The 18870-nt window shown below is 45.6% G+C and overlaps 1 protein-coding gene across 2 annotated transcripts in view; it reads left to right on the top strand.

Moving 5' to 3' along the window:
* Positions 1-18870, top strand: part of FRAS1 (Fraser extracellular matrix complex subunit 1) — a 491248-nt gene that overhangs the window by 304803 nt on the left and 167575 nt on the right. For both annotated transcript variants that reach the window (XM_051820195.3, XM_051820194.3), the window contains 5 exons: positions 6277-6429; positions 6660-6806; positions 12989-13135; positions 15894-16034; positions 17649-17789. In XM_051820195.3, the coding sequence (XP_051676155.3) occupies positions 6277-6429; positions 6660-6806; positions 12989-13135; positions 15894-16034; positions 17649-17789 (729 nt within the window). The remainder of the gene's footprint in view (positions 1-6276; positions 6430-6659; positions 6807-12988; positions 13136-15893; positions 16035-17648; positions 17790-18870) is intronic.

The raw sequence follows: 18870 nt of genomic DNA, 5'->3' as shown, positions 1-18870 counted from the left end.
CTTTTCTTGACCGATAAAAACTTCTATATCTGGCCCACGCAGGTCAGGTAAGAGTCAGCCACGCTGAACATTTCCCAGTTGCTTGAAGGATCCTGTTCGGTACAGCTGCTGAGATTTTTGTCCAAGCTCTCCTTTTTTTTGGAACCCTCTTCTCTTCTTCTCTCCGGCTTCTCTGGCAGCCAAGTCCTGCTCAGTGTTCTCCTCTCGACCCCTCTGGGAGGTCTTCCCTGCCTGCTGAGCCAAGTAGTTGCACCCCTGTTGTATACTTCCACAGTACCTCCTCCCTGTGGCAGAGCACAGGTAACAGTATCTTTCCAGTCCTACACTCCGCCATCCACCATCTGTTCCTGTTGCTAAGCCCACTGTGCTACCATTTGTGTTGCTGTGTGACACAGGGCACAATAGGGAGATGGCTCTCCTTATAGCAAGAGGCATAGCTCACGTTCACTCCAGTATTGAATTCTTTTCCTATTCTGTGTTAGGGGAATGAAGGCAGGAGCAAAGTGAATGACCTCTTGGCTCCTTCCCTCTCCTCGGCTGGCAAGGTTTTTCTGGCCTAGGGTAGGGAGATGGAGAGCACAGGCATTGTGTTGATGGAGGACTTCAGTCTCTTAGTTCCAGTGCACATTCAGTGTTTTTGGCTTTTTTTGCACCTGTACCTTGGAGTCTACAAACTTGTCTCTGTAGGTGACTTTGACAACTTTGTCTAGAAGCACAGGATAACTCCATGCTCCTGGTCCAGGGTGGGATGTTCACACAGATGAGGAAAGAACCCATTGTTACACTGTTATTTGGTTACAGATACTAAATACTCAATTCCAGTTATAAATCCAGGGTCATTTTCCCCTACTGAGGTGAAAGTTTTCTTAGTAGACATTTAAGTATTTTTGTTACTTGAAAGAGAAAAAATATTTTTTAAATGCTTGACTGAATTTATAATAAAATAAATACACATTAAAACAATTATGTAACAATAATTTCACCAATCATATTAGCCATGATTGTTTTACTATTTATTAAATTTCTTAGTGTTGGCAAAATTATCATAGAACAATCTCATAAATGGCTGCTGGGAATATAAATTGGTACAAACTCTCTGAGAGGAAATTTTTAATTCCTAGTAATAGTTTTACATTTTTTAGTGCCTGTAGTGGTTAAAAATGTATGGTCCAGGCCGGCGCCGTAGCTCAATAAGCTAATCCTCTGCCTTGCGGTGCCGGCACACCAGGTTCTAGTCCCGGTCGGGGTGCCGGATTCTGTCCCGGTTGCCCCTCTTCCAGGCCAGCTCTCTGCTATGGCCTGGGAGTGCAGTGGAGGATGGCCCAAGTACTTGGGCCCTGTACCCCATGGGAGACCAGGATAAGTACCTGGCTCCTGGCTTCAGATCAGCGCGATCGCCAGCCACAGCGTGCTGGCCGCGGCGGCCATTGGAGGGTGAACCAACTGCAAAAAGGAAGACCTTTCTCTCTGTCTCTCTCTCTCTCACTGTCCACTCTGCCTGTCCAAAATAAATAAATAAATAAATAAATAAATAAATAAATAAATAAATAAATAAAATGTATGGTCCAGAGTCAGTCTAGATATGTTGTTTGTAAGCGAACAGCTTAAACTCTCAGAATCTCCGTTTCCTTATTTATTAAATGGGGTTAATGAGATTGCCTACTACATCTCTTTGAATGAGATTTTGCAGTTCTGTGTAATGCATATGCCTCATGTATGCTGAGCCCAATAAATATAACAGTAATATGAATTACATTCCTTCAATATTTTCTCTCATACAGTATCCTGGAATGAAGACGAATACTGATTCATCAATATTTTACAAAAGTGGAAACAGCTTGGAAATAAATATTCAAACTCTAAGGGAAAAAAATAGCAATGTTTTGTTTACCTATTCTGGAATATTATATTACTCCAAAAAATATCATTACAAGGAATCCCCAATGAAATATGGGAATGCAGATAGTATTAAGTAAAAAATACATTATGTGTGCTTACATTTAATATGACCTCATCTATGTAAAAATCTTGGTATGTAGAACTGCAAATAGAAATAGCTAAAAGGGGGCCAGCATTATGGCATAGCAGGTAGAGCTACTGCCTGCAACGCCAGCATCCCATATGGGTGCTGGTTCATGTCCCAGCTGCTCTGCTTCCAGTCTGACTCCCTGAGAATTGCCTGGGAAAGGCAGTTGATGATAACCCAATAGCTCCTGTTTTCTACCTGGCCCAGCCCCAGCTATTGGGGCTGTCTGGAAAGTGAATCTCTCTCCCTTTTTCTCTGTAACTCTGACTTTCAAGTAAATAATTCTTTAAAACATTTTTAAAAAGAAGTAACTACAAGAAAAACATGTCAGTGTTAGTAGTTCCTGAATCTGAAAGGCTTTCTGAACATGACTTTATACATATTTATATTTTTGTAAAGTTGCGTTTCTTATTCCTTCCATGGCTTACTTTGTAGTTTGAAAAATACAGCCTTAAGGTCCCTGTTTGAGCTCCATCCATCTCCTCTTCCGGGCAGATCGCAGTACCCACCCCCGGACTCCCCCCAGGATGAGCATGGAGCCTGCTTGCAGGTGGTGCCTGGAGGGCTGGCCACTTGGAGCTGGCCGTGCCTGAGTTCTGTAGTCTGCCCTAGGGAGCTGTACTTTTCTGACTGGAAGCCAGAACATTGGTATTAATCCACAAGCTCTCATTGCTCTGATTTCTGTCTTCTTTCCCCACACATCATCAATCATTTTGAAGTCTCCCAAGGAATTCTCTTCTACAAAGAGATTTTGGCTTTGAGTCTCTAAAGACAAAGGTGTGTTCTAGGTTTTAGGAATTTATTATTCTTTTTTGGGTTGGTTTAATAAAAATCAGTCAACCACCCTTCAGAGCAGGATTTCAGACATGCTGATTTAAGTGGTCTTGTTGGGGACTTGTAGGTGACAGAGCAGGGTAGGAGGGTTACATGAATGGACTCACTCAGGTTGTTGTTTTGTTATGAATTTATTCATATGATTGAGCATTCAGTATGACTTTTTAAACCATACAATGAATACAACAGTGAACAAAATCACTTAGCTATCCAATTTTCCAAACTTGAGCAGTTAACAATCTCCTGTGTAAAGTGGAAATATAAATTGATTTGGTCTAATGGGATGCTTTGGGCAACTCTGCAAGTGGGAGTTTTATATTTTTGGGTATCATTTATTGATTTCTCTTGTTCCTCTGGGTACTCACTTTATCATGGAATATGGTATGTCTGGGGATTGATCTGATGCCTTCTGGAGGCGTAATGTGGAGGAATGGAAGGAGGCAGAGGCCCGGAATGACCTCAGGGCATTGCCCACATTGAGCTTTTTCCATGAGCTTCTGATCTGAACAAACCAGGTCTGGTTTCAGACCTTCAAAACCTTAGGTAGGAGGATAGAAAAAAATGAAAGCTATAAGGAATCCCATCATTCATTAGTCAGAGATCAGAAAAGAGGACTAGCCACAAGGGGCCACCAGGCAAACCATGCTAAAGGGGAGACAGGGTTTCAAGCAGAAGGCTGAGAGAAGTGCCACGTTGTAGATTTCAGGTAGGGAAAATTAGAGGAAGCCACAGAATTTGTGTATCAGAGACCTTTTCAGGAGCAATGCCACAGCAGAATTGTGCAGGATGAAGGCAGATTTCAAGGAGGTTGGAAGTTGGAAAGGGAAAGGAGTTGGGTGGTGAAAGGTAGACAAGAGATCAGGTGTGTGTAGAGAAAATCTTGGGGCCAAGAGGTGGTTCGAAGCATGTTTGGAGGCTTAGGCCGAGGACATGGAGGAGAGAGAGGTGGTGGAAGGGTAGTATAATGTTGACAACAGGACCCAAAATGTCAGTGGGGGGGTTAGGCGTTTCGTCAAGGAAATGGTTGAATTTCCCTTTGCACACCTCAATGGGAGGTAAAAATGGGCAAAGATAGATGTTTTGAGGTTGAGAGGAGTGAATCCAAGGTGCTCATGCTTAATGGGCTGGGAAGACATGAAAGGGTAGGCAAGGAGAAGAGTGGCCCAGGTTTCAGTTCAGACCACCCACTGGGGCCAAGGCAGGAATGTCTGTGACCTGGCTCCAACTTCCTGTAGAAGTAATTACTGCACTTCACCCTCCCTTGTTTCAACGGCTTCTAGAGTGCCCCAAGATCAGACAAATCCATAAACACTTATTTATTATACCTACAAAATACTGCAGATATCTGCTTACTTTTTCTTCAAAGCGTTCTCATTTCTCTAATTGCACAGTAGAGAAAGCTTCAGTTGGACACAACTGGTCTTTAGACTGCAGAACACCTGCGCATCTTGTTGATACATGCCTGTGCCCAGGATGCTCTGTCTGCACTCGCTTTCAGGAGGAAGGACCCATGGCTCTTCCACAATGGAGCACTGGATCAGTACTGTTTCCTGGGCTTCCAGTCCCACAATTGACCCACTCCGTAAGCTAATCAGAGAGCGCTATCACTTTCATTTGCTCTAGCAACATTTTGAAGGTTTCTGAGTTTCTCTTTGCACACCTAGGATTATGCTCTTGGCAGTGTAAGGAGGGCGCAGGAAGAGAGACCACAATGCTTTCATTGTGTGGGAACTGTATACCAAGGCAGGAGGAAATAGCCTCCTTATCAGATTTCCTTCAATACAGTCATCATTTCCTTTATAATTTACTGAAAAGCTGTAATGAGCATTAATTTGGTTGTTAGGATATCATGAATTGTTCTTAACATCAGCAAAAGGCTGCTTGTAATTTGAAACCAACACGGTTCAGAGAAAGGTCGGGTGGCTATTAGTTTGTGTGCTGCTAGAAGAATCTGCATTTTTTTTTTCAACAAGCAATGATGCTTTATTTTTTTTTTATCTTTTATTTAATGAATATAAATTTCCAAAGTACGACTCATGGGTTACAATGGCTTCCCCCCCCATACCGTCCCTCCCACCCACAACCCTCCCCTTTCCCACTCCCTCTCCCCTTCCATTCACATCAAGATTCATTTTCGATTGTCTTAATATACAGAAGATCAGCTTAGTATACCTTAAGTAAGGATTTCAACAGTTTGCTCCTACACAGAAACATGTTTCTGTGTAGAATCTGCATTTTTTGAGGATAATTTTGGCCTACTGTTGGGGGGTGGCCATCAAGGCCCTAGAAAGTGTTCTCAAGTGGATGAGTGGGCACTAGAAGTGGGTGTGAGACCTGCTTCTTGTACACGGGGCACATCCAGATGACCGGCAATGAAGAACACATCACACAATGTAGAGAGAAAAACCCACCTAATAGTCTTCAAGGGCAGGCAGTCGGTTGTACTGACATGAACGGTTTCTGGTGAAAATCTCTCTAGAAACCAGTCTCTATTACAAGACCTCAAGACTCAACAAAACATTTCTGAGCCATGAGTCATACATCATACAATGTAAACAGGTGTTTGAACCTCACAGGGGAAGCTAGAACAGCCCTATAGCCAGAACTCTTTCTTTTCCTAGGTCTTTACTCTATTTTTGTTTTGCCAGGCAATTCAAGATTTGTAGATTTTCTTCTGCCTTTGGGATGAAGCATGTAAATGGGACTTGAAGGGGAGATACTGCTAGAAAGCAGGGAGGAGGAAGTTTTCACAGACAACGAACCCCAACTTAAATTCTTTATTGAAGGATGACTATTAGATGAGTGAGAACAAGATGCAGGGTTGGCTCTATAGGGTAATTTGTTCCATAGCTTTCAGGCAGCTGGGCTGATGGAGCTGCTGTGGACTGTCTTGTGTCATAAAAATGACTTTACAACCGTCACTTTACCTCTAGTTAAGACTGCAATTTTCCACCAACTCCTCCCGATTTGCTGCTAAGCACAACCCCTCCACACTGAAGGCTGAGACCGGTAGGCTGACTGAGAGCCCAAATCTGTGAGAAGGAGCCACTCGGAGGGCTCAGGGTTCCTGGAGCCCCGGGAGGGAGACAGTGGTAGTATTGATCTCACTGTTTCCACTGGTCTGGTAGTTCTCTCTGTAGCCCTCAAAGGTATCTGTGACACGGCACCCTCGAGCTTGAATTGAAGGCCATTCAATTGGAAAGGGATTAAAAACTCAACCGCCGTGCACCTCAAATACACAGTGTGTACGGGTCACACGCTTCTGCTTCCCCCACCCACACTGCCTCTGGGCCACCCCCCTGCTCCTGTGCTGCAGTGTTGGTCATGAAAATCCCTCCTGCCCTTCAGCGCGGCGATTAAACCTTGTGCTCATGAGCATCCACCCACACCTTCTCTCTCCCACCTTGCCTTTGCAGACTGCCACCCTCTGTGCCAGCACTGTGTCGCGGATCTCCACAGCCCCGGGAGCATCTGCCTGGCCTGCCAGAACGCCCGCCACCTGCTACTCGGGGACCACTGCGTCCCTCAGTGCCCTTCAGGATACTATGCAGAGAAAGGAGCTTGTACAAGTGAGTAAGTGCTGACTCAGCAGCCAGAGGTGCCTTCTGATATTCTCTTTGGGGCAGCAGCTGAGAAAGATCGGACTTCCCAAAGAGGAAGAGGAGGCAAGATGCACACCCTGCACCTAGAAACCAGAGCATGGGATGGTCTCAGTGTTGGGGTTCCATGGTGGCTCTTGGGGTGCTTCTTGGGAAGGAAGTCTGGCTTCATAGTGTCCGTGTGCCTTTTCCCTCTACAGGATGCCACTCCTCCTGCAGAACCTGCCAGGGCGGAGGGCCTTTCTCCTGCTCCTCGTGTGACAACAACCTCGTCCTGTCCCACATTGGCACCTGCAGCGCCACCTGCTTCCCTGGACATTATCTCGATGACAACCGTGCTTGCCAGCGTAGGTTCTCTCAATGAACTTTCTCTCCTTTTCTGCCCTTGTGGGGTTATTGAAAGATGTGCAATGTGCTTGCATCCATCTTCTCACCTGGTAGCCTTTGTTTTTATAACAGGAAGAGAACTAATTTACAAATTGCCATTTGCAGATTATAGCTCAGATGGCAGAGTCCCGAGGTCTCCCCTGGCAGTATCAGCTGTGAGATCTTGGGCAGGTTATTTCACTTCTCAGTTCAGTTATCTCATTTAAAAATTGAAAGTATTATCTGTTTCATCTTTTTGATTCCTTTCACCAATCCAATTCTGTGATCCCGGGCAGAGACTAGACTAAGCATTTCTCCGAATTTAATGTTTTCTCCAAGTATTTGTTGAATTTTGACATTGTGCCAGGCTCCATATGTATGCTACAAGGCCTTCAATTTCTGCCCAAACAGTATTTCATCTTGCACAAAAGTTACTTGTGTAGGTGTCCTATTTCTCAAAGAAATCAGAATGTGATGAGTTACCCTGAATCTGACACAAACAAAGAATTAAGAAAAATTAGGGAAGAGAAAATCTAGCTGGGAAAAAAGTTAGAAAATTCTTCACACATGCAGGAATATTCGTGATAGACCGTAGGGGCTCACTTTATTTCAATCACTGAAGTGTCACTTGCCGAAAAAAAAAAAAGTTACACTTTTGAAAATGAGTGACAGCTAGCACTTGCAGTGGTATTTCAGTTTTATGTTCTCGGAAGGACCATGTTGAAGGAGTTATAGGGCAGTGATTAGGAGAGAAAGCTATAGATTTAGAGTAGGGGGCTAAAGTTCAAATCCTAATTGCCACTTGCCAGCTGTATGACTTTGAGCAAGTTAGTTAACCAGTGGATCTCAGTCTCTTTCTCTGTAGAAGGCAGTTGTAATAGTACTGACGTCCTCTTGTTGAACTGCACACAGCCTAGCAGAGCATAAGGTCTCATACAGATTCACTGCTGTCCTGGTCACCAGCATCATCAGGACTGAGAGGCAAATGAAACAATGGAAGATATTTATATTTTATAGATGCAAAGCTCCTACTGTGCATTCACTGAGATGTTTGCAAGGATTTGATTGGAAATGAAGTTGTATGGAACTCCCACTTCTTCCTCTTTTGCTGAGAGACCAAAGATATAAATCAATTTTGGACCAGTGGGGAAGATTTCTTTACTTTTGCAACAAAAACTTTGCTGGATGTATATCAGCTGTCTGCCAGCATCTGTAGCTTCTGTGATACAAGAGACAAGGATGAAATACTTGCATCTCCTATTCCAGAGCAAGAGAGTGTCGGTGGAAAACTAGGGACTTAGATTTATGAGGCTCTTCACAGCAGTGGAATCAGAGAAATAAAAGTTCAAAAGAAAGAAATAGAATTCCTTGTATGAAGTGTAGGCGACAAAAAATACGTTGCATTGAAATATTTCCCTTCTGGGAAGCCTTGGTCTTGCAGTGCGGCCTCTGCAGGGGCACTTTTGTGATGCTGCCATGTGACTAGGATTTCAGAGATCATTGCAATGGAAGTCACAGTCTCCTAACTTTTGTCCTGAAGTTTCACTCTAACACTGACTAAAGTATGCCCCTAAGTTGGGATATTTGAGTTTCTGCTATTTTTAAGAAATCCATGTGGCAGGCTTTGTGGCATAGTGGATTAAGCTGCAGCCTGCAGTGCCAGCTGCTCCATGTCCAATCCAGCTCCCTGCTAATATTAGCCCCTGGGAAAGCAGCAGAAGATGGCCCAAGTGCTTTGGCCCCTGCATTCATGTGGGAGACCTGGAAGAAGCTCCAGCTCCTGGCTTCAGCCTAGCCCAGCCCTGGCTGCTGTGCCCATTTGGGTAGTAAACCAGCAGACAGAAGACCTTTCTTTGTGTCTCTGTCTTTCCCTGTGTGTGTGTGTGTGTGTGTGTGTGTGTGTGTAACTCTTTCAAATAAATAAAATAAACTCTTTTTAAAAATCCACAATGCCCCTTCTAATGTTCACCATCATAGACAATTACAGGCATGCCAGTTTTAGAAAGTGTGTAGCAAAGGGTAGTTGAGGAAATGCAGTCCATCTTAAGAAATGTATTGATAATCATTTTGTTGAAGAACACAAGGAGCAGAATTCTAGTTACAAAAATCTTTAGGAAGTGTTGCTATTAACTGAGCTCTAAAATGTAAGGGTGGTAGTTGAGGTAGGAACTTTAAAGGGTGATGAAAAATAGAGCTCTTAGGACTTGAAACACAGGGTTTTGGAGTTGAAAGAGAACTGTGGGGTTATCCAGCCCAATCTTTCTAAAGAGTTTATTTTATTAATATTTGAAAGGCAGAGTTATATATATATATATATATAGAGAGAGAGAGAGAGAGAGAGAGAGAGAGAGAGACACACACACACACACACACACACAGACTTTTTCATTTGCTGGTTCACCACCCGCCCCCCAAGTGACTGCAATGGCCAGGGCTGGACCAGGCTGAAGTTAGGAGATGGAGCTCCATCCAGGTCTCCTGCATGGGTGGCAGGGGCCCAAGGACTTGGACCATCCTTTGCTGCTTTTCCTGCAAGTGGTGTGACCAGGACTCAAACCCTTGCTGGTGCTCATGTGGGAGGCCAGCATCGCAGGCGGCTGCTTAACCTGCTGTACCACAATGCCAGCTGCACCCAGCGCACTCTTACACCCAAGGCAGAGATTTTTTCTCCTGCTTCAACAAACCCCCCTGTGGAGGAAGGAAGCCACTTCCGTGGTTGGATAGCTCCAGCTCAATGGCCCTAGAACTTCTCCCCGGAGCAGTGTAAAGTCAGTCTCCTCACTCCTTCGTGTGATTATTTTCCCGAGTTTGAATTTAACAGTCATTTCCTACTTGGCCGTCTGCTGCAGGCAGGATCAGGAGCGGGGGCTTTAAGGAGACGCTGGTGACCGTCTTTCAATCTACAGCAGCAAATAAGTCTGTGTGAAAAGAGAGTGAACTCCACATGCGGACGCCCCAGGCTCCTCCACAAATGATGGTTATACCCCACCCCATGGCCTAGCTCCCTCGCAGGTTTCTGGCCCACTCGCCACATTCTTCTCTTTCTTTCTGGAACTCTCCGGTGACCTCAGAGAACCAGGAATGCTCATGGTTACGCCGGGCCTGATACTGTGTGGGGTCTGAATTGACAAAGTCGGAGGAAGTGCTTCTTCACCGCCCGTCCTTAGGAGATGGAAGCCGTGGAGCCACAGTGCTCTGGTGTGGGCAGAACGGCCCAGTGTGAGGCAGGGTCGTCGTGGAAGGGACTGAGAAGGGAGTGAAGGCAGAAACGGTGGACAGCACCGGCTCCTCAGCGTGGCCCCACTGCATCCCTGCACAGTCTGCATGAACTCTTCAGCATTTCCCAGTGCCCAGGGTGAATCCACTGCTCCATGGAGCCAGTGATGGGCCTCAGGTCCACGTTCAAGGTACCGGGAGGAATGAAAGGCAGCAAAGGAACATTCAGGAACAGAGAAACAGACAGCAGCTCGAGGAGTCAACCCTGGCCAGGCCTCCCACGTCAGGCCGAGGCATGGGCCTCTCAGCCCCAGCTGAGGCACTGGCCTTGGAGCCCCACGGGGAAGCCCAGCTGGGAGGCCCAGCTCCTCGTGACCCTGAGGTTGCAGCTTAAGACAGAGTTCCCAGATTCAGGAACCTCATCACATCGGTAGTGACTACGAAGCCTTAAGTTGACTAAATGGCATGGATTTAGTTCCCATGGGAACTGGTGTCTAGGCAGATCCTCCCCGTCCCGTGCTTGTGCGGTTGCTTTGAGAACACAATTGCAGCATTGTACTTACAGCCTGGCTTAATTTCCTGGATGACTTGAAGGTTATTGTTTTCGCTGGTGAAGGTAACAGAACTGTTCTGCAGATGGTGAGATGCAACCACTGTGTAGGTGTCTGTGGCATATTTAAGTATCGCTGGCATGATTTCTTGGTCTTCATTAAAGTCATTAATAAAATACTGATAAAGTAAAAAATCAAGGTTTAATTATTGTAATACTCTACTAAGGACATCAATTTTTTGTATTAAGGACCTTTCTTTTGCCTATTAAGTAGATTGAGTAGGAGGGGTGTTTGGCCTAGTGATTAAGATGCATGTATCCTTGGTTGGGTGCCTGGGTTTGAGTCCAAGTTCTGCTTCATTCCCCGCTTGCTGCTAGTGGGCACTCTGGGAAGCAGCAAGTGCAAAGACTTGGGTCCCTGTCACCTACATAGGAGACCTAGATTGAATTCCCGGTTCTTGGCTTTGGCCAGGCCCAGCTTGGGCTGCTGTGCCCATTTGGGGAGAGAGCCAGCAGATGGGAACTCTGACTCTTTAAATAACAAAAGGGAAAACTATTTACTGATGACCCTTTGCATGCGCATTTCAACCCTTCTTCAAATCCACTTAGGACTACTGGGCCCCCCCTTTATTTTTGTATTCCCAAGTTATCTTTAGACTCCTTGTTAGATGCCTTTGCCAAAATGAAGGTACAGCACACAGGGAAATTCTAGCAAAGAAAAAAAAAAGAAGAGGGGAAGATAAAAGTTTAGTCTCATGTAAGCTTCCAACAGTTAAAATATTCTTTTTTAATTATTCCCAACTGAAAACCCCATCTAGAATTTTCCTAGGGCTTTAAATTACCAATCTAGTTACTTGAATGAATATCTTATAGCAATGGCTTCCTTGTGAGTGAAACAGAAATACTTTATATCCTTCAATTTTGCAGAGAGGCAGTTCCCCTGCACTGTGCCACACACTTTGATATCCTGTAGATCTAAAACTTACTTGATTACTCTCTAGATTTTTCCTCCGACACATCCTTAGAGAAGAGTTTAGAATGAGGCAGAAAAACACACTTGTACTACTGTATCTGGCTTCTTTCATTTATGTAGCAAGTGTTTATTGAACACCTGCGATGTGATAGAAAACCAGTGAGGCACTGGGGAATTGTGCCAGGAGCAAAACAAATCGCATCTTTGCTTTCAGGACTTTTCTAGCTTAAAAGACAAAGATGTGGAATTGTCATTTAAATGAGAAACGTGTACAGGTGCTCTAAGAATGTGCACCTGGGAGACCTGTTCTAGAAAAGAGAGTCAGTGAAGACCTTCTAGAAGAGACAGACGGAAGAGTGAGAGCGAAAAGCAAAACACTTGGAGATTCTGTTAAGAAGATTTGAATATGTGTGTTGGGATTTCCAGGAGGAGAGAAGAGAGGGAAGGCAGAGGAACAATATTTATAGAAAGAATGGCTGGAAATCTTCTGAGAGTGAAGAAAGACATTGTGTTTATGAGAGTGTACTCTGAAACCTGAGCAGTATGAATAAAAAAGTCACTCTGGTGGATGCACGGAAAATAATTTGCAAGGAGCTTAGAGAGGGTTGAGGAAACCAGGGAGGAGGCTATGATGGGAATCCACCAGGGGAGGAGGAAAGCTCCAATATATTGGCATCTGTGACTATGGAGAAAAGCAGAAAGCTGAGTTACATTGGCGAGTTTGAATGAATAGGATCCAGTGTCTGGGTTAGGAGTGAGAGAAAGGGAGACGTCAAAACAGACTCCAAAGTTTCCCAAATGAGCAGATAGCAAAATGCCAGTTGTTAATTTGGGGAAGATGGAATGGGAGCCTATCCTTATAGCCTGAATTATGGAGCTGGCTGCTAAGAATGACAACTTGCCATATCAATAAACCAGGTCCCCTAAAAGTCCTTTGTATCTGAAAATACAGAATTGGCAGAGCTACGCAATAAAGTTTGTGCCTAACTAATCCTGACATCATGCAAAAATATAAATCTACATCAGGAGTTATAGGAAGCTTGATTCCTTATGAAGTCAGGCTCAAATAAAATTCTGGACACTAATTCGAGACCTTAATTCTTTTTACTTGATCAATATTTTTATTAATGACTTTAATGAAATAATTTAGAGTACATATAAATGCTGTTGCGGAATCACAGGGCATTGTGTGTGTGGGATTTCCATTCTTGGGTTTCTAATCTATCCTATCTGGAAAATAAGATTGTTCTTTGTTGTTTTGGAAAGTAAGACTGGTATTTTCTGTTTCTGTTGATCCCTGGGCGGAGTAAGGAGCTGTAATTAAAGAACAGGTTGGAGCACAGCTTTGTCCCTGCACAGCACCTGTCTAGGTTTGATCAGTACAATTGTAATCACCTGGTCACTTTCCTTTCCTGTGTGCTCAGCATGTGACGTGCATTGTCGGAGCTGTGACTCACAGGCCAGCTGTACCTCCTGTCGAGACCCCAGCAAGGTGCTACTCTTTGGGGAATGCCAGTATGAGAGCTGTGCCCCTCAGTACTACCTGGACATCACCACCAAGACATGCAAAGGTACAGCTCTTCCGAATCACAGGAGGACTCCCTTGCTCTGTGATGTCCCCTTGCTGTGGATATCCAGTGTCCCATTTTGGGACTTCACATCACCCTGTGTTTCGGCTTTCTGTGATCATAGCAAGATTTATGCATGTATGTATGTGTGTGTGTGTGTATTCATACATTCCTTTGCAAACATTTTTGAGCGACCATGTGCCAAACATTGAGCAAGATATTGGTAACTAGACCAGAAGTGTCCAACTGGAAACCCTCAGGTTGTCCTTGGCTCATATACATATTTTGTTTGGCCCACCTGGTGGTGCAGGGCTATAAATCTTTGTCTATTATAAACCAGAAGGCTTTGATTACAAAAACTGAGGTTTGCAGCTTCTTTTGGAAGCATTAGAAGGTGTGGGCATACTGGATTTGTATTCCTACAGTGCTGAGCTTAGAGCCCCATAGCTCTTGTCCTTGCTGGGTGGAGGTGAGCTCTTCAGTTCACTACAATCCCCACCATTCCCTAGTCTATCTACCAGACCGTTATTGAAGAATTACCTTACCCTCTGGGCTTTGTAGGGCTCATGCCATCCACATGGGAGACCCAGATGGAGCTTCTAGTTCCTGACTTTGACCTGGCCTGGCCCAGGCCATTGTGACCATTTGGGAAGCATATTGGTAGATGGAAGATCCCTCTCCCTCTCCCTCTCCCTCTCCCTCTCCCTCTCCCTCTCCCTCTCCCTCTCCCACTCCCTCTCCCTCTCCCTCTCCCTCCCCCCCTCCCTCCCCCTCCCCCTCCCCCTCCCACCTTGCTCTCCCTCCTCCCCATCTCTCCTTCTCTGTGTGTTAACATTGCCTTTCAAGTAGATAAATCTTTTTAAAATTTTTAAAAAATAACAAGACAACCGGTGTTTTTTTCCCCTCGTCCCCCAGTAGTTGGAATTCTTGGGCTGACAATCTGAGTGGCAGTGCACAGCCTAGGGTAAACGAGTGAAAGAACAGGTCTGACTTGGTCCTGCCCCACTTCCCCTCTTTATCCCAGCTTCCTTCCACGTTTCCCTCCATTCCTCGGGTTCTGCCCGAGAAGCTGGGGCTCAGATATGGAGGTCAAACATCTGTCAAGTCAAGCTGGGCTGCTTGAGGGCTCTGCAAAGCTGCCTCCTTTCCATTCCAAGGAATTCTGCATGGTTAACACCTCCGGTGGTCCCCTGTAGGCAAGACCACAGAAGTCTTTCTGCTCTTTTTTCCTTCTAACCAGTGGCTGTCAGTGTGTGGTGCAAAACAAGATTATCACAAATCCTCCGCGTTGTACATGATTTCATAACGAAGTTGGCAGTTTTCAAGGCTCTGTTGTAGTCTTTTCCCCGTCAGGATTGATTCAGGCCAATAAAGGAGTGAGATTAACTGTATAAATCTTCTTGGAAGCACGTGTGCTGTCTTGCACATTTACCTGCTTCTCTAGGACTTGGAAATATTGCATCAGGGCAGAGAGAAGGTGACTAAGGGGAGCTTTTCCCAGCTTCTGCACACAGAGGAAAGTGGGATGGAGACAGCCCCGAGTGCAAGTCTGTTCTCTAAGAGAACCTGGTCGCTGTGCTCGTTTACTGGGCTGTGACTTGATGTGTGGCCCTCCGATAAATGTTCGCCTTCATTGTTTCCTTTGTTCCTCACAATAGCCTTACAAAAGGGGTATTATTCTAATCCCTGCTTTACAGACAAGAAAACAGAGGTTTGAAACATTTAAAGAAAGGATAATAAAGATAAAAAGTGGCCAAACCGTGGCTTGAATACTGCCTCGCTGCACGTCACAACCCACGGGCTTATCCGTGCCATCGTGTTCCGTGCCGCACACATGAAGACTTCCCAGTTAGAACGTTTGCTCTCAGGAGTCTTCTGATGGCATTGGAGTTGCCTGTGAACGCAGCAGCCACAACATCTGTACCAATCACCATAACGAAGAAAGAAGCAACAGCAATGAGGTGTTTTCCTGCTCAACAGGTGTCCTGTTGAGCCTGATGGTCTGTGTTCCTAGCAATCCTCACTGGTTATTTGGATGCACAGCCAAAGCTGGACCCCACCACAACATATAGCTCCCTGTGGGCAGGAAGGCAGGGTCTACACCCTGTCCCCCCCACCCAGCACCTCTAATGACACACATCCCTTGGGTGTTTGTCTTCTGGTGCTCTCGGTGAAATCTGTTGGTGCAGAAATCCCTTTCTTTCTGGACAGTTCCTCCATGCCCCATTGAGCCCTAACAGTGTTGGTTCTTTCCGTCGTCTTGATCAAAACCAGATTTTTGAGAACCAGAACAGCCTGCAGCTGCAGGCAGAGGTGACAGCAGATGCAGTCTTAGTTCCATGTTTGACCTCTCATGACCTCTGAGCATTTGGGGGAGGTGAGGGTGAAGGCTGAGGGGCCAGCTGGCCACTCCCTACAGCGAAGACTCAGCATGGCGCAGGGTCACGGAGTTCTGGGGGCCACACAGTCAGACCAAGTGGACCTGGCTGCTCAGCAGGCCGCTCTGCTGACAAATCTGGCTGTGCACAAGCAAGGAGTGCTCCTTGTCCAGGTCCGTGTCTGACATGATTAGGAAATACTAAACCCCAGAGACGTATTCAGGCCACTACAAGCAGAGGCCTGCTTGGAGTTCGCTTATCTGCCACCTTTGACATGGTCTTCATTTTCCCTCTGCCAGCTGCAGACTGCGTCTTCATAAATTAGACACTGAGACTGTGTGTAGACAGGAAAGAAACTGATCTAACACAGACTCTCTTTCTAGAGTGTGACTGGAGTTGCAATGCGTGCGCTGGGCCTCTGAGGACAGACTGCCTGCAGTGCATGGACGGCTACGTTCTCCAGGACGGGGCCTGCATGGAGCAATGCTTGCCATCGTTTTACCAGGATGGGGGCTTCTGCAAGAGTAAGTGTCTGGAGGCCCTGCTCCGCATGGCCCTGAGCCTTGGCTGCTTCTGCTGTGTGCTGCCCAGAGAAGCAGCCAGCGGCAAGTTTCCCATTCCGGCTTTTTACCCCATTTCTGGTTTCTTTCCTGAGAGCCGTCTTTTTTTTCCTGGCATTTTCTCCCTTTCCTTCTCCCATGCCAAAATGGCCATACAAACAGGAATGTGTTGGTCATTACTTTCAGATTTCCTTAAAAATGGAACAGTCCTGCCCTCTGGATGGGAAGATCTTGGTGCAGTGGTCATTAGAACACATGGTAATGTTATGGGCTGGACTGGGCCTAAATTAATTTTCCAGACTCTTTTCCTTGGAGAAGAATCCTAAGTACAGACCCAAACATGGCATACAGTGTGATAAACTTTATTTACAAAGCCAGAAAAATACACAGGCTCATTAGGGCTTTATTTCTGGAAAGTGGGACAAAGAAAGGGCCTTCTCATACCCTGCTCTATTCATCCTGAGGCCACATGGAGGAGAGAGAGAGAAAGCTTCCGTTCTTCCTAGCTTTTTATGAGCCTAGAAAAATGGAAGTATTTACAGGGTACCACCCCTATGTCCCTGGTAAGAGGAAGTACTTCCTGGGGAGGGGTCCCCTGATTGACAGGTAGGTGGACATGGCAACACAGAGCAAAGGAGGTGTGGCTTCCAGCTCATGAATTTAAAATTATCTAAGTGAGGCCAGCGCTGCGGCTCACTTGGCTAATCCTCTGCCTGTGGCGCCGGCACCCCGGGTTCTAGTCCTTGTTGGGGTGCCAGATTCTGTCCTGGTTGTTCCTCTTCCAGTCTAGCTCTCCGCTGTGGCCCGGGAAGGCAGTGGAGAATGGCCCAAGTGCTTGGGCCCCGCACCTGCATGGGAGACCTGGAGGAAGCACCTGGCTCCTGGCTTTGGATCGGCGCAGCGCCGGCCGTGGCTGCCATTAGGGGAGTGAACCAACGGAAGGAAGACCTTTCTCTCTCTCACTCTCACTCTCACTCTCTCACTGTCTAACTCTGCCTATCAAAAAATAAATAAATAAATAAATAAAATAAAATTATCTAAGCTTTCCCACATCAGTAAGATCATGTGATTCTGTCAATCACCTGCCTTGGTCAGCCCTCTGTATACCATGTACCTCATTAACACCTCTCCCTGGCCCAGTATCCCCTTTAAAATCCTCAGACCCTGAAATCCCTGCTGAAGGTACAAAGAGAACATTTCTGGGGGATGAAGATAACTGATTCCATGGGTCAGGTGAGATCCACCCTCAACAGAAGCACTAGGGAATAATAACAATAATCACTAATACCTGTCAATCATTTGACAATTTATCTAGCATTTTCTGTTATTTAATTTGGTCTTCAACCAGGGATCTGGGTGGGACAGGATTTCTACTCCCATTTTAAGGGGAGATCGCTGGGACCCAGGGAGGTGGAGTGACTAATCCTAAGTTTCCTTCTTGGTAAGTGTCGTGGTTAGGATCAGAACCCTGGCCCCTGGCTTCCTGGCAGGGCGCCCTACCCAGAACCCCAGCCTGCATTGCTGCTTCCCGCCTAGCTGCTTCCTGCAAGGCCTGTTGAGCTGACTTCTGTCTTTCAGGCTGTGACAGCCACTGTCTCCAGTGCCAAGGTCCTCATGAGTGCACCCGCTGTGAAGGGCCGTTTCTCCTTCTGGAAGCCCATTGTGTCCAGGACTGTGGGAAGGGCTATTTTGCAGATCACACAAAACACCAGTGTACAGGTAACTTGGGCACTGTGCTGAGGATGCTGGGAAGAAGCAAGGGCAGCGTGCAAGGCGCCTGTGCTGATCCGCAGGCAGCCAGGAGCACCTGAGTGAGAAGCAGAGTGAAAATCCAGGAGGTTGGCCAGGTTATTGATGGCTCCCATCACGTCTGCCACGTGCTGGTTAAATAGGATGTAGGAGCATCAGTCAATAATTTTGTTGTACAAATCAATATTGTCCCCAAGGTCTTTATGGAAACAAAGCTAATATTTTATGGAATGTAAGGCTCACATTGAACTGCTGTGATTAAGAGTGGATCAGCCTTATTGATATGAACATAGGCTTTTCAGTGTATAGCTTAAATCACCTGTGGCCCTCATATTGGCATAAAATCCGTGAAGAATGAGGTTTTTGGGCACAATTTAGTGAGATACACCATAGCTTCTTTGAATTAAACTGAAGTTAAACCCAAGGTCTTAATCTCCTTGTCCCCCATCATCTAGGAGAGTATCCCCAATTTGTTCTCATCATTTGTAGAAAAGCTCGGTACTTTGTGCCCCACATGAAAGAACACTTGCTCTTTAATAATAATGCCACTGACCAGACATAGCATTTTACATTTTACCAGACTTTTTTCATCTGTATTACCTCATTTAATAATCACAATGACTCAATAAAATACAGCAGTCACTAGGAATTCTGTTTCACAAGAGGCTGAGAGAGATATTTAAAAGTATGAATCAAGTTCAATCAGATATTAAACCTAAATCTTCTGAATCCAGTCCAGGGCCATTAAAAATATATCATGAAGTTTCTCTATTACAAAATCTCTAGGAAGAAAGCAGAAAAATTAGGCAGTCAACCTGCAACTCAGAAGATTATTAACTTGACCCAAAGAAATAATCCTGTATTCCTTTAAATAGCTGGCTCTCTCTTTGCACTTCAAGTGCTGCTGCTAAGGATAACAACAGTCCTAAGGATGATCGTGGCAGTGCCGGATCAGTTGAGCCATCCACACTGTTCTAGTCACTTCACACTATAACACAATATAATCTTCCCAACAATTATTTGCGTTAGGTGCTATTATCATCCTCATTTC

The sequence above is a fragment of the Oryctolagus cuniculus genome, chromosome 8 (genome assembly GCF_051225735.1).
Source record: "Oryctolagus cuniculus isolate XC-2025 breed Fujian yellow rabbit chromosome 8, ASM5122573v1, whole genome shotgun sequence".
NCBI lineage: Eukaryota > Metazoa > Chordata > Mammalia > Lagomorpha > Leporidae > Oryctolagus > Oryctolagus cuniculus.
This window is presented reverse-complemented; position numbering and strand designations above follow the sequence as displayed.